The sequence below is a fragment of the Lactuca serriola genome, chromosome 3 (assembly GCF_051521515.1).
Source record: "Lactuca serriola cultivar US96UC23 chromosome 3, Lser_US96UC23_V15, whole genome shotgun sequence".
Lineage (NCBI taxonomy): Eukaryota > Viridiplantae > Streptophyta > Magnoliopsida > Asterales > Asteraceae > Lactuca > Lactuca serriola.
In genome coordinates this window covers 75,902,924-75,918,878 of record NC_136410.1, presented here as the reverse complement: position 1 = coordinate 75,918,878, position 15,955 = coordinate 75,902,924, and the positions used below count along the sequence as shown (strand labels likewise).

At 35.7% G+C, this 15,955-nt stretch overlaps 2 protein-coding genes and 1 pseudogene across 4 annotated transcripts; 1 reads left to right on the top strand and 2 right to left on the bottom strand.

The window, feature by feature from the left end:
• On the top strand, window positions 1-2,662 carry LOC145092668 (Protein prenylyltransferase superfamily protein). Its single transcript, XM_079030631.1, has one exon. It carries the CDS (start codon window positions 44-46, stop codon window positions 2,537-2,539), a length of 2,496 nt encoding a protein of 831 aa, XP_078886757.1. The 5' UTR covers window positions 1-43; the 3' UTR covers window positions 2,540-2,662.
• Window positions 2,663-2,667: 5 nt separating this feature from the next.
• Window positions 2,668-7,912, bottom strand: LOC145092667 (DEAD/DEAH box RNA helicase family protein). Of its 3 annotated transcripts, none has more exons than XM_079030629.1 (17): window positions 7,600-7,912; window positions 7,084-7,183; window positions 6,877-7,012; window positions 6,321-6,791; window positions 6,122-6,234; window positions 5,807-6,041; window positions 5,565-5,728; window positions 5,390-5,471; window positions 5,185-5,274; window positions 4,871-5,104; window positions 4,693-4,764; window positions 4,280-4,432; window positions 4,071-4,214; window positions 3,826-3,984; window positions 3,665-3,748; window positions 3,008-3,580; window positions 2,668-2,919 (listed from the first exon to the last, which is right to left on the bottom strand). In XM_079030629.1, exons 2-17 carry the CDS (start codon window positions 7,170-7,172, stop codon window positions 2,827-2,829), a joined length of 2,892 nt encoding a protein of 963 aa, XP_078886755.1. In that variant the 5' UTR covers window positions 7,173-7,183; window positions 7,600-7,912; the 3' UTR covers window positions 2,668-2,826. The 3 variants fall into 3 exon arrangements, with proteins under 3 accessions (XP_078886755.1, XP_078886754.1, XP_078886756.1); XM_079030628.1 differs by having other exon boundaries at window positions 7,084-7,173; XM_079030630.1 differs by having other exon boundaries at window positions 7,084-7,166; window positions 7,600-7,911.
• A 5,222-nt stretch (window positions 7,913-13,134) lies between these two features.
• Window positions 13,135-14,693, bottom strand: LOC145092666 (serine carboxypeptidase-like 50 pseudogene; annotated as a pseudogene).
• Window positions 14,694-15,955: the final 1,262 nt, after the last annotated feature.

Here is a 15,955-nt window from a genome sequence, read left to right as displayed (position 1 = left end):
TTTAAAACCCTACGTCCCAAACCCTACCTCAACATACTCTTCAATGGCGGAACGGGGGTTAGATATGCTTCTGCAAAGCCTCCGTACCTACGAGCTTCGTCTTCTTCGTTGTTCAATCTCACATGATCAGCCCCTTGCTAGTTCTCAAATCTCAATCACTCCCCATCCCCTACAAACCTCTATAGAATCCTTACTCCAATCAATTGAATCAGGGCACTACTCCAAAGCCTTGACATCCAAATCGGCGGATTTTCTCCTCAATCTCGACCAGGTATCGTCTTCATACTCGGATTCAATCACAGATTCTGTCAGCTCCTTCTTAATTTCTGAAAACAGTGAAACGAGCACCGAAGAAAGGGCATTTCTCGTAGTTGCCGTGGCTGTCTCGGCTTTTTTAGCTTTCGTACAGGCTAACGTTACCGGTCCTCCGGAGACACTGCCTCCGTTGTTCACTAATATAGCTAAAGAGGACATAGAAGTTTGGGCACGCAATGAGGTAATGTCAACTGGCTCTGATTTGTTGGGAAAGTTTTTCAATTTGGAATACATAGTTTTCTCCAAGCTACTGTTGTCGACAATCGGAGCTCATTTCGGAAACGAAAACAGTACAACCTTTCCAACGATTTCATGGTGGTTAGCTAGGGTATTACTGATCCAACAGAAACTCCTCGATGGCCACTCCTCAGTTCTCTTTCAAAAATTGCAAGATTTAATTCCTGAAACTTTAGCTCATTTGGGTGATCTAAAGAAAGTATCAAGGTATTGGCCAGGGATTGAAGAAGGGAATTTGAGCGATATTGTATCTATGCTTCACTTAGAGCTTGGGATCATTGATTTCAGATATGGACGTGTTGATTCTTCAAAGTTGCATTTTGAATCTTCTGAAAAAGCATCTGGACTTTCGCTCTCTGTTAGTGGTTCTTTAGGTTTCCGAACTGTACATCAGGTGGATCCAAAAGCACAACTTCGACTCATTACCAATAACTCAAGCTCTACAAATGGTCATTCTGACAAATCTTCTCAGCATGATCCTCAGCTTCATGAAGCATCTGATGTGTTCTTGACTCCTAAATTCCTAGAATCCAACAATGAAGGTTGTCTAAAACCAGTCCAACAAGCACTGATTTTGGCACAATGTCTTCTAATTGAGAAAAACACTCCACACGATGAAATGCAAAGGTGGGACATGGCTCCATACATTGAAGCAATCGATTCCCAATCATCTTCATTGTTCATCATCAGATCTTTCTGTGACTTGTTACGTATAAGATGGGAAAGAACCCGTAGCCGAACCAAAGAACGTGCTATTTTAATGATGGATAAAGTCGTCCAAGGAATTTACGATTCTACCCCTGGAGTTGCAGTTGCAGAAAGGATGTGTTTCTGTTTCGGTGTCGACTTTCCCACTATTCCTTCTCTTCGTAAAGAATATGCAGATCTTTTAGTCTCTTGTGGGTTAATAGGAGAAGCTGTAAGAACATATGAAGATCTTGAACTTTGGGATAATGTCATCTTTTGTTATCGTTTACTACAAAAGAAATCCGCTTCTGTAGAACTCATAAACACCCGTCTTTTACAACACCCAAATGACCCAAGATTATGGTGTTCATTAGGTGATGTCACAGATCAAGATTCATGCTATTACAAAGCCTTGGAAGTTTCAGAAAACAAATCCGTAAGGGCAAAACGGTCACTTGCACGAAGCGCATACAACAGAGGGGAATACGAAAAATCAAAACTTTTATGGGAATCCGCAATGAAGTTAAATTCTTTATATCCAGATGGATGGTTTGCTTTAGGAGCAGCAGCTTTAAAAGCTAGAGATCTTGAAAAAGCTTTAGATGGGTTTTCACGTGCTGTTCAACTCGATCCAGATAATGGAGAAGCATGGAATAATATCGCGTGTTTACATATGACAAAAAAGAGAAGTAGAGAGGCGATGGTTGCGTTTAAGGAGGCTTTGAAGTACAAACGTGACAGCTGGCAAATGTGGGAGAATTATAGCCAGGTGGCAGTTGATAGTGGGAATTTTTGTCTAGCTTTGGAAGCTGTAGAGAAGGTGTTGAGTTTGAGTAAGTATAAGAGAGTTGATGTTGAATTGTTGGAGAGGGTAATGGTGGAAATTGAAAGGGTAGAAGTGGAAAGAAGTCGAGAAAGTGAGATGATTGGGGAGATTTTGAAGGGTGTTGTGAAAAACGGTGGTGGTGGTGGTGGGGTTTGGGGGTTGTTTGGGAGGTGGTATAAGTTGAAAGGTGATCTTGCGATGTGTTGTGAAGCTTTGTTGAAGGAAGTTAGGGCGTATCAAGGTTCGGAAGTTTGGAAGGAGAAAGAACGGTTTGTGAAGTTTTCAAGGGCATCTTTGGAATTATGTAAAGTTTATGTTGAGATAGGTGGGCGGAGAGAATTGTGTGCAGGTGAGATGCACCTTAAGAGCACGATCAAGCAAGCAGCTTTGAAGTTCTCAGAAACCCAAGAATTTAAAGAACTCCAAGCTTTTCTTGATAAATTGCAAGCCATGTTACAGCGTACTTCTGTGTGATAAGTACGGATTTTGAGATCAAACTTATTATTTATTCAGTTTGGTTATTGATTTTGTTAGTGATACTTTGTATTTTTGTTCAATTTCTATACACATTTGATCAATTTGACATGTTACGCATCCCATCCTTTTAGCACCTACAATAACTGTTAATTTTGATTACAACACGAAAAAGATTTACATGAGCCCCGAAACATAAGGAATTTAGCTGCCACACTTTTTCAACCACAAGTTTTCATGTCATATCATACGTAAGAGTCTATGCCTTGAAAAAGTATTTACAATCTTTAATCACCCAAAAGGCAGAGCGGTTGTCTCATACTCAGCTCAGCTTTAAGCTTCGGGAACCCCTCCAAATTATGCGACTCACTTAAAATCATCTACAATCGCAACACAAATATAATAATTATTACAATAAAAGTAATAAATAAAAATAAAAAGTGAAAAAAATGTTATTATTATTATTACCAGTGCAGCAAGGTGTGCTTCTTGCAGTATATTCCCATCTACTTCCAATCTAGCAATAGGAAACTCGGGAAGATGGCCCGACTGTTTCTTTCCCAACAAGTCACCCGGGCCCCGCAAAAGTAAATCCATATTCGCCAGCTGGAACCCATCGGACGACTTTTCTAGAACCTTCAACCTAGGCAAACCGCTACTCGTTGAAGACAAAAGCAGACATTTTGATTTGCGGACCCCACGTCCAACTCGTCCCCTGAGTTGGTGCAACTGAGCGATCCCAAATCTTTCCGCATTCATAACAACCATCATGGAAGCTTCCGGAACATCGACACCCACTTCAATGACTTGAGTGGAAAGTAATATTTGTGTTTCTCCGGATCTGAAATTTTTTAAAGCTTCGTCTTTTTCATCGCTTTTCATTCGCCCGTGTAGTAACCCACAGTTGATGCCTTGGAATCTGTTTGAGATTACTTCCAGGTCAGCAGACGCGCCACGAAGCTGAGGGAGTTGTTCTGATTGGTCGATGATTGGGTAGACGATGTACACTCGCCCTCCTGATTCCAATTCCACCTTCATCATCTGCAATCGGAATGGAATCGACACAGGAATGGAATTAAGTCGTTACATTACATTACATTCGGTGATACTATTATTAACCATTACCTGATAAACCTCTTCAAAACCGGCTTCATTTCCTTCAACTGCATATGTATCAATAGGTTTTCTCCCAGGAGGCAAATCAGTTATCTAAAATCAATTTTAAAAAAAAAAAATCAAAATGCAATATGTTTATTACATAAAAACTATGTAGTAAAATTACATACTTGTGTGAGAGACATATCTCCATACAAAGCTAAAGCAAGAGTTCTTGGAATTGGAGTTGCAGTCATGGCAAGAACATGAGGAGCCATACTTGTGTCACCTTTTGATGAACCATTCGAATCAATTTCTGCCAATCTTGAATTTACTGAATTACTATACAGCTGCAAGATTTCCAAAATTTGTTGGTTTTGTAATGATTTATAATTCTTTTAATTGTAAAAACTTCAAATAATATTAAAAAAACCACCTTGCTATTAAATCGACCTCTCTGGATCACTCCAAACCTGTGTTGTTCATCTACTACAGCAATCCGTAAACAAGAGAACTCCACTTTTTCAGCAATTAAACTGTGGGTCCCAATCACCAATGAAATTTCTCCACTTTGAAGACCCTGAGACTCAAATATTCAAGTAAATATAATATAAAAAAATCCAAAGTGAATAGTTATATAATTACCTCACGAATTAAACGTGCTTTTTTAACTGGAGTGGAGCCTGTAAGCAAAGCAACAGATGGTCTGGAATCAACATCTTCCATGTTTTCAAGTAAACTAAGAAGGCGATCGTGGTGTTGAATAGCAAGCAACTCAGTTGGAACCATGAAAGCTGCCTGCATAAAAACAAATAATATATATATATATATATATATATATATATATATATATATATATATAAAACAAGATGACAAAAGAGGGGTAAAACGGTCATTTTGTAAAGACTTAATGTCTCATTTCCAACAGTGTGAGCGAGATGGACCAAAACAGCAAGAAAATTAAACCATGAGAGCAGTCCATGAAAGAATGGACTGAATCTGTCACTTTCAACAAACCAAAAGGACCGTTTCTGTAATTTACTCTAAACTAAATCAACCTGATATCCTGAACCAATAACCTCCATACACGCCAAAAAGGCCACCACAGTTTTCCCACATCCCACATCTCCCTGAAAAGAGACATCAAAGTCAAATAGTCGATCAGCTTTCAGTAGCTTGATCCGTTTTTCCACAATTTGCATTAAAAAATGTGATTAAATTGAGTTGAATTCAGACCTGCAAAAGTCGATTCATTGGAATTTGGCGTTTTAAGTCCCAAATGATTTCTGAAACAGCAGTGAGTTGACTAGAAGTCAACGAATATGGTAGAGAATTCAAGAACTTTTTGGTAAGAGAACACCATTCATCAGTAAATACTGCATTTGTTGAAGGGTTTCTGTATTTATTCAGTAAACCATCTTTCTCAATCCATGTCCCAAGTCCTTCAAGCATTTGAAACAATCGTCCCAACTGTTATTAACTTACACCATGTCAAATACAAAAATAATAATAATAAAAGAAATGGTAAAGTTTAAATGATATAAAATTACCTGAAGGTAGAAGAACTCATCAAATATAATCCTTTTGCGAGCTAAATCAGCCTCTTTAAAATTTGATGGCTGATGAATCCCAATATATGCCTGCATTAATTATTACACAATTTATATACACAATCACATAACTACATAAGCACCTCACATTTAGAAAATAATAAAAAAAAGACAGGATAGTGATGGAAATTTAGCATATACTTACATCACGGAGGCTTTTTAATCCAAACATCTGAAGGGTATTGTTGGGAATTGGATCTATGCCAGGTGGCAAGGTGTCTAAAACTCTGGAAAATATAGAAAAAAACAAACGAATATAGCTACAAATATAGATTAAGACATTAAGTGATTAAAGAAATGGAAAAAGTGGAAAACAAAACCTTGCAATAATGTCACTGAGTAACTTTGGGTTAAGACCACCTTTTGAAGGGTAAATTGGGTAAGGTCTCCCTTCAGCACATGCAGATTCATCATCATCATCTCGAATTAAATCCATATTATATTCCCTCATTTCATAATGATCTTTTGTACGCATAGTCTTCACCTGAATCGAAACAACATCAAGTAAGAATTCTGCATGATCTTGCTTCATAATCCAAAAAAAGTTGGAGAAATTTACTACCTTGCCACTGACACATACAATGTCTCCCTCTTTCTGTTTCTCCTGAAGACTACGCAAAAACGGTTGATATGTAAAACGGGTCCCACGAAAAAACTTTTTTAAGTGCAAATATATTGTTTTTTTGCTTCCATTATTATGTTCAGAAACCATGCATGCTGAAGATGAACCACTTTCTGCAACCTCACAACCAACAACCACTTCAAGAAATGATAGAGAACAGCTTGCTTTGATTCCCCTACATTTCAATAACATATTAGTAACTTAAAAAAACAAAAAACAAAAAAGATTTACTTTAATAATTAATATCATAATAACCTGGATGATAGAACTTTTCCAACAAATATTAAGTATTGCCCATCATCAATTGTAAACTGTGCATTTTGTAAGTCGGCATATGTTCTTGGGAAATGACTCAGCAACTTCCGTATCTACAGAAAAAAAAAAAGGAACTTGATTTATGACTACAAAAGATTACAAGGGTATTAATGGAAATGCCAAAAAAAACACAACCCACCGTATGCAAACCACAATTTTCCAACTGAGTGCATTGCTTCTTGCTTAATACAGGTATACAGCTGATGGATTTATCAAGTATCAATTCAAATGGATCACTGATACTACATTGAAGATCAGATTTAACAGGATTTGGGGATTTAGCATATGATGGCAATGTGGAAGAGGAAGAGTTCTCTTCTTTTGATGAATATGTTGAGTCCAGAGTACTTTGATCTGATATACTTTCAATCTTGTAGGATGAAAATTGATTAAACTCATTAGGTATTGAATCCCATGAGCCACTATAAATATCTGCTGTCAATATGTTACTCTTTTCAGGGGCATCTGAAATTCCATCGTATAATTCTACTGGGCTAGATTGCCCTAATATGATTGAAGGAAATTGTTTTCGGACCAAAGATGCATCAAAAACATGTTTTCCTTCATCAATGAGCTCATCAAAACTATCTTGATACATAGTGGCAGATACCTACAAGCAAATGAAACAATATTCAAATTATCTTTTATTTATAATATACATGCAATTGATACAAAATTGTCTGATGAGCACATACTTTATCGAGCAGTTTCCTCCTGTCCAACCTGCATGCGCTTCCATAACTGTCTGCTTTGTGAAACACATTTTGTGTTAACTTATGATTAGATGTAGAGAAATATTTTGAAATATTGCACAACAGAAGACCATTTAACCTGAAAGAATTCAAAAGATTAATACTTTACCTAAATCATTCACAAGATGATTGGTATTACATCAAATGTACCTCATTTTTCTATTCAAAACATGTCTATATCCTCGTGCAGCTTGAAAAATATTTGCATGTATCAAGCATCTTTCACTTAAACACTGCATGCTAAAATTTTCTGAATTAGAGAAAGAGAGGAATTTTAAATTAGTGGAGCTAGCACGTTAACTTATAGTTTCCTATAGAGAATCCATGTATAACATCCATACCAACTTCAAATTGTTGTGATTGAGTGGCTTACAATGAACAATTGTAACATCAGGAATGCTTACAAAACCATGTGAAATAACAATTCTGTTATGATGTAGCTGAAGATAGCAAAGTGTAAACTAGATAAACTAAAATGATAAAAGAAATAAAGATAGCAGACCAGTGATACATTATGGCCATTGGTGTTGTGCAGATGAAAAACTGAAGTATAATCGTAGCAAGTTACAAACATTATGAAGTAAGATGGAAACTAATAATCAATTTAATACGAAAACGAGAAATAGAAAGTGTAAAGTTTCAATGGTAAAAAGCACCCAAACTTACAAATTTCAGGTTTACTTGGAAGGCTAACAATGGCGTGTACTGATAATTTATCCAGCAGTTCGGGCCACGAACAACTATGAAAGGGGTTATAATCTTCTGTACAAATTCACTACTGAAATTCCTGAATTTCTAATTACCAAGGTTAGTAAATCATCATAATTGTCGAGACCATGCAAACCCTGACCCGAAACATATGTTCCGAGCACGATAAGCCTTGATTTCGAACTTCAAATCGATTTGGGAACCGAGCAGTTGTTCGACGTAATGCGCGCGTGAGACAGGGTAAGCGGGAATACAAAAAAAAAATCTCCTCTGACCCGACCCGGCCTCTGGAAAATGAGAATGAAATGAATTATGAATGGGTTTACTTCTCCAAATGATGTTTAGGGAGGTCAAATGGTTAACACAGTTTTAAAAGTAAATTACACGAATGGTCACTCTGGTCTAGAGGAATTTGGACGTTTAGTTTCTAACTTATTTTTTTTTTAACTCGGACCATCTCTATAGTTTGATTTTGTTGTCTCGTTGGTCCCTGATTGATGTAAAAAGACTATTATGCCCTTATGTATTTCTTTTTTAATTTTATGTTATTTAGTAATCATTTTATATAAATTAAAAAAAACAATAATCCAAGTTCCCGGGCCCATCCCCTATTCCCCCAAACATTGTTGCCTTTATGTACCAGATGTCGTCGTCGGGCGTCGTCGATGCCGAACCTCACCACCGCGACCGGACATCTCTTACTCACCAACTCTAGATTTTTGTACGATCCTTCAATATTTCATTTCTGCTCCGTCAAACAATGGCATGATTTATGTGTGTGATTTCTAATGAGATTTCCAGCAACACCAAAGATGACCCCATGTCTGGCTTTTCAATCACCAAATGACCAACATGAAAAAACAAAACTCGCTTGTTTTGATATCTCAAAAATATCCCAAAAAACCCAACATCATAGCCTAAAAAATCCACATATGAACTCAATTTGAAAACCAAATAACTAATGTATTGATATTTCTCGATCGTTTTTCATTCTCGTCTTTCAAAAATCCCCAAAGAACCCATCATTATATCGACTTATGAACTACAAATGAAAATTCAAATTAAGGGAAATAAGCTCAGATTTAATTACCCGGAGAAACAAAATACAAGCCCTAATAGGAAGATGGATTTTAAGGTGGCTTTTAAGGTGGGTTTTCATGGCAGGTGGTTGTGCTGCTAATGAAGAAGATTGTACCGGAGCGACCATCTGAACAGGGGAAAGGGAGAGACGATTGCAGCTGAAGATGACTAGAAGTGTGCTTTGGTTCTGAATCCAGTGAAGCTACATCGTCTCTAGCGATGAATTTGATGTCTTCGTCATTTTATAAAAAAAGGGAGAGATTGGTTAAGGGGAAAGGGAAGTCGATCATAAAGAGGGAGGATACACCGTGAAGATGAAGAAAAGAGGAAAGAGAGGCGTGAAGGATATGCCTGGGAATTTGGATTATTGTGTTTTTCCTTTTTAAAAATAAAATGAAACGATTAATAAATAAAATTAAATTAAAAAAGAAATTCATAAGGGCATAATAGTCTTTTTACATCAATCAGGGACTAACGATGCAATAAAATGAAACTATAAGGACAATCCGAGTTAAAAAAATAAGTTATGGACCAAACGTGCAAATTACCCTAACAACAGGGACCATTCGTGTAATTTACTCCAGTTTTAAAGGATAAGCACATAGGGGGTGTTTGGATTGTTGGAATGTTTTGGTGGGTTTTTTAATTCAATAAAGGATTTTGAATTTGGAAGAAATTTTGATAATGTCATAACATTTGGAATGGAATTAAAATTATGATTTTTGTAAATCTTGCATGAATTTTAAAGGATTTTGAAATTTATACACCTCATATGACAAAATTGCCATTCATTAATTTAACAAATCGAAACATCAATCTTAACCGTGAAAATGAATTTGACCATTGATTCTTTTGACCAATTTGACTTTTGATCAAACTTGGGTGAAATTGGGGTTTTGGACTTAGGATTGCTCCTTTGTTGGTTTGGGTCACTAAGTTACGCCAAATGATGATTTAGGTAGTTGGGTTAGTTGATTCTTACAAGGACATATGTATAACTGTGATTCTTCAGCTTTCAATTCAGGTGAGTTTTCTTATTATACTATGTAGGACATTAGATGTCATGGCATGATAGATTGTCTTTGTGACCTTATGTATGAAAGACTATGGTAGTACCATAACACTTGTATAAAAGACTATGATTGTATCATAACAATAGTATGAAAGACTATGGTAATACCATATCACTTATATGAAAAATTATAATGGTACCATAACACTAATATTAAAGACTATGGTTGGTACCACAACAATTGTATGAAAGACTATGGTGGTACCATAGCACCAGTATGAAAGACTATGGTGATGTTTGCTTTTTTTTTTTAAAAGCACTTCTGACTACTTATTGTTGCACCGTGTAGTACTTGGCTCTTCGCAAATGTTTGTTTTTCAGAAGACTTCTGACTTAAAAACTACTCCGCGTGTGTTGTGTGGCGCAACACTTGACCATCCGCTTCAAACCTCTTCACACCTTACTTTAACTTATTGCAGCAGTTTGCAGAGGTTAAAAACAAACAAAATTTGTATTGCATGTTGCAACCGTTTGATCCCCCTCTTCTGCTACAGAGGGTTGCAAAGGTGGTCCATAGACTTAAGGCATTTTTGCTTCGAAAAAACAAACAACACATATAATGAGACCATAGCAATTACATGAAAGACTATGGTGGATCATAACAGAAAAGCTTGCAGTGAGACTACAATAACAAAAGTGAATGTAAGACTATGGAGGGATCGTAGCCTTTACATGTATATATAGTATCTTGGTGAATTCACTAAACTTTATATTTACTCGTTTAATTTTAAATGTTTCAGGTTGTTTTGGAAACAAAGAAAATGACACAATTTGATTGCATCGCATCTATTGATCTATTTTGGAGTCTTCCGTTGATTTCATTTTTACTATCTTGTTATCACTTTGGTTTTGAATATGGTTAACATATTTGAACAAATGGTGGTCTTATCATACTTTTGGTATGTGATTTGAATGATTACTCTTATCAAAAAAGAATTTTTTTGTTAGAAATTTGGGATGTTACTTATAGGGTTTAAGGTTTCTACATTTTTTGTTTTGATAAAAGATACTAATCTACAATTGTTGGTATGGAGGATGTAAGGAAGGAAAATGAAAAGGTGTTATGGTTGTAGATAACACATACATATAAGAGAATGATGAGGAGGTGCCAAAAATCAAGATGAAAACCTAAGCATAAGGAGGTGCTTTATTAAAAGTGGTCCTAATGGTTAGGGGTGTCAAAAAAACTCGAACCCGATTAACCCAACCCAACTCGAACCCGAATAAGGTAATTAGGGTCAGGTTTAATAGGGTCAAATTTTCAAATGGGGTTATTCGGGTTAACCCGACAAACCCAATTTGTAGTAAGGGTCGGGTTTAGGGTTGACTTTTATAAGGGAAAATGACATAAAAGCCCTTAAGTTTTCACAAAAATGTCGGTTTTACCCTTGGACGTGTTTTAGGTCCAGTAAAGCCCGAAGTTTTGTTAATTTTGTTCATTTTTACCCTTATAGCCGATTTCTAGGTAACCTCCCGATTACCTAATGCCTGTAAAACCCTTGAATTTTCAAAAATGTTCGGATTTACCCTTAAGTTTTTCAAAAATGTTCAAATTTACCCTTACATTGATTTTTATTTTGATTATTATTATTATTATTATTGTTATTATTATTATTATTATTATTATTATTATTATTATTATTATTAAATTTTAATACATTTTTAAATGTATAAAAATATTTTATACATACATTTTTAAATGTATGCAAATATTTTTACTAATATAAATATATTTTTATATGAAATAAATATATATTTATACCTACTGTATAGAAATAAATACTTTTTAATATATAAATATGTTTTTAATGGAATACATGGTAATTCAAATGTATATAAATACCAAATACAAGTATATATATTTTTAAAAATATATTTATATTAATAAAAATATTTATAGACATTTAAAAATGTATGTATAAAATATTTTTATACATTAAAATGTATTAAAAATATGTAATAATAATTATAATAATAATAATAATAATAATCAAAATAATCAAAATAAAAATCAAGGTAAGGATAAATCCGAACATTTTTGAAAAACTTAAGGGTAAATCCGAACATTTTGAAAATTTAAGGGCTTTACTGGCATTAGGTAACCGGTAGATTACTTGAAAACCAGCTACAAGGTAAAAATGAACAAATTAAACAAAACTTCGGGCTTTACTGGATCTAAAACACATCCAAGGGTAAAACCAACATTTTTGTGCAAACTTAAGGGCTTTAATGTCATTTCCCCTTTTTATAAAAATTTCGGGTTTCGGGTCAACCCGAATAACCCAATTAGGAATTCATAGCTTCTACATATTCCACCATTCTCCACTTAAACAGTAAAAAAAATATATGAATCCTTTGAAAATGTAAACGTTTGTGACTCTAGATGCATACGTTATTCATATTTTGGAAACAGATCACCTTGTTCATTTTATTCACAAGGAAACATAGATTGGAAGAGGGTAACGCGTTCTTTTTTACTTTATATATCATAATATTTCCGATCTATTTTCGCTTGGATATGGAATTGTTGTCATAGAATTTTTATCAAGGTACTACAACATGGTTATTTCTTTATTTACTTATGATATTATCTAGTAATTAAAATAAATCATTATATGTGTTTTGACTTTTGAGGGTCGAGTAACTCCTATTGTGAAGTCCAAAAAGATATAGAACATTCACATCTTAAAAGTATTGGGACGGATGAGAAAGTAAATATTTCTACTTATTTCAAGTTTAAACTAACTATAAACATGAATAAGTAGAAAGTAAATATTTCACTTATTTCCAATTTAAACTAACTATAAACATAAATAAACTATATCTCATCATTTAATATTGACAACGGAAGAATTATTTGGCCACTTGTGTGGATGCTTTCTTATAATAATTATGACCTTATATTTTTATTTTATTTCTATTTGTTTGGATCCTTAATGTTAACAAAAGAGTAAAAGAGAAATGATTGGCCTAAGCTTTAAAGGTATATAGAGGTCAACTTCAATCCTACTCACCTAATACAATCTTCAATATATCAAGTAAAAAATTAACAATCTTATATATGTCCAGATTAAGTGTAATGTATTAACCCGACTAATCCAAACCTATTAACCCGTACCTTAATAGGGTCAGGTTGCAGGTTAAATTATTTTTTATGAAAACCCGATTAACCCGACCCATTTAACTCGATCGGGTTGACCCAATTAATACTTAATGGTGCTGGGTAATGACATCAACAAGAAGTAAACATTATTTACTTAACAAGACCAACGGATCTACCTTGTATGCATTACAACATTACTTATGATACAACAATAACAATAATAGTTACAAAAACAATATTAATAACAATAATAGTTTAAATTATCGAAGCATATGATACAACAATAATAGTTTCCAAGATTAAAGCGTATGATATCTCCTACGCGAGTCGTAAGGGAGACGCGAGTCTATAGATTTGATGCGTGCTTATTATTTCTGAAGTTTTCATTTTTACAACAATTACACCAAATTTAACGATCCATTCTTGATAGCAAAGGAACCTTTATCAAGAACCCAATCCTCAATCATGGCTTGAGAATTCACATTTTGATCAGTTGGCACAAAATGACCAGCACCTAACACCACCACATGACTCAAATTATCCCATTTCTGCACATACCCTGCAACAACACCATTCACTCTCCATACATCTTTTTCTGCATCCAAAAACTTCTCAATCCCTTCCCACTTCATCTTCTTCACCCAAGACTCCACAGACACAACCCCATCTCTCAAATCACACTGCCCTTGATACAACAATAACTTAGTGTTCTTCACAACAAACTCCACCGTGTACTTCACACTCTTCATCACATCTTCATGCAACGCTGCTCCAACCACATCACTACACTCCTCAAAAACCATCGACTCGTTCACTCCTAATGCCTTTTTAACTTCTGGATTCTTCAAGAACTCTTCTACCTTGGAATCGTAAGGACTATGCCTCCTGAAATCATACAAAGTAGCTAAACCTGTGATGTTTTGTAGAAAACCCAACACAACGATTCTTGCATTTCTAGCATCGATCCAGTTACCAGCTTTTATTAGCTTGATTGCCTCGAACTGAAGCTTCTCCATTTTGGTTTTTTGTTTTTCATTGATTAAACCAAGATAGTAAGTATGCGAAGCGTAAGTGTTGACTTGGGTTTCCGGATGAGTCAATCCATTTCCGATGGCCAATCCGTACAAATTGATCCGTTTAGAAACGGGTAAAAGGGGATTCTTTTTGAGAATGTAGTACCCAATTGATGGGACATATTTTCCAGCGTAACTCTCACCTGTAATGTAGATTGGACGAGATTTAAACAACGGGTCTAAAGCGATAAACTTTCTGATGGCGATGAATAGATGTCTTGCTACAGCGTTTTGGTCTCTTGGGATTTCTTCAGGCGTCGAAGCGATACTAAACCCGGTTCCGATTGGATTATCAAGGAAAAGGAGACCGAATATTCTGTTCCAAGAGCCTGGATTAGGTTCGAGGGAAAGGTGTTCAACATTTTGCTTCATTGAAGCTGTAACACGCCATGGACCGAGTTCGAAGAAGTTTCCTGTCATGGAGGAACAACCAGGTCCCCCTTGAAGCCAAATGACAAGTGGGGTTTCAGAAAGAGAAGTGTCGCTGGGATTCTGTGCTTCATAGAAGGCATAGAAAATGGCGGACCCGGTGGTGGAGTTGACCGAAAGGTAGCCGGATTTTGTGGGGAGAGCTTCTTTGGGGAGTGTAGACGCCGACGAGTGTGGTTGTAGGTGGTGGAAGAGAGCGAGGAAGAGGAGGAGCATAAGGACTGTTGACTCCATTGACGAGAGATGAGTGGGTTGGATTTTGATCGCTTTGACATTTTGTAAGGCTATTGCGCAGGCTGAGAAAGTTGAATACGCTTGCGGTCTTGTATTCCATATGTATTTTTAACTAATATAATTGTGGGATAATAGGTTACGTCTCAATTTTTTTAGAAAATTTTTAAAAAAGTTTCATTTTTCTTTTGAATAAAAAACCTCAGAAAATCAGATAATTTCTTCAGTTCATTTTAACCTTTTCAATAGGTAGCCCGTACCATATGGCATATTGAGAAAAAAAAAAATTAAAAATTTCATTTTTCTTTTAAATAAAAAACCTCAGAAAATCAGATAATTCCTTCAATTTAATTTATTTTAACATTTTCAATAGGTCACTCATACCATATGGCATACCAACTTGACATATAATGATGCGGGGTGTTGACGTGGTCAGCGAGTTAATCTTAAATGTGAAAATCAGATTGGTAACGAACTTTCCACTAGGCTAGAATACAAGTTATGCATTTACTCCTCAAAAGTTGGTATATATTGTATTAAAAGCATAAGCTCTCGCAGTACGCCCCGCGTCCGAAGAAGTTACGCCCCGCGTAGCTCCGATCTGATCCATCCAACGGTGCGAGACAGTTGGCTTCGGCTGGCAACCTTATCCGAGGTGTACGCCCAGCGTAACCTCGGTACGCCCAGCGTAACCGAGGCTGCTGGCGCCTATAAAAGGGGTCCGAACTCTTCCGAATTCTCACACCAATTTTCTTTTTCTCTCTAAGTTACTTTCTCTCTCTAGCCTATTTTAACCCCCTAAACCCTAGGAAAAATCCCTTAGCTCCCGAGGGAAGCCCCGAGGCTCCCGGAGTCCCGAGAAAAAGGGTCTTTCGGTTTCGAAACGCTGCTCCGAGCAAAGCCCGGTTTTCTTTAAAATCCGCTATAAGTGAGCTACGCTTACGCAACTTTTAATATAGCTTTTAAATAATTATTGTAATGTTATTAGGTCCTTAAAATAATTATTTGGGCTATTATTATGAGTTATATTGAGTGTTATTTAACGCTTATATAATAGTAATAATAGTCAGGCTATTAATTTGTCGCGGTTATCGTTAGACTAAACCCTAGTGGTATTGATACTAGGTTTTATCGAAGGAAAATTGTTTTGAGAGTATCGAAGCGTTGTCCGAGTGCCGAGTCACCACCTTTCAGGTGAGTGCATGGTGCTTTTCATCTTACACATAGATATGAAGTATTTTACATAAATTACGTGCTATGTGTGCATATTATCTGAATACTTGTTGTTTATGCTGGATGAATGATTTCATACATGTTTTAAATTAT

What these genes read in the sequence shown, in the direction of transcription:
- LOC145092668 (XM_079030631.1), top strand. Translation starts at nt 44, where the DNA reads ATGGCGGAACGGGGGTTAGATATGCTTCTGCAAAGCCTCCGTACCTAC.
- LOC145092667 (XM_079030629.1), bottom strand. Translation starts at nt 7,172, where the DNA reads ATGCAGTGTTTAAGTGAAAGATGCTTGATACATGCAAATATTTTTCAA. An exon ending in GATTAAAAAGCCTCCGTGAT is followed by an intron (nt 5,275 to 5,389) that starts GTAAGTATATGC and finishes TAATTAATGCAG; the next exon opens with GCATATATTGGGATTCATCA. An exon ending in GTTTTGAAGAGGTTTATCAG is followed by an intron (nt 3,581 to 3,664) that starts GTAATGGTTAAT and finishes TTCCGATTGCAG; the next exon opens with ATGATGAAGGTGGAATTGGA.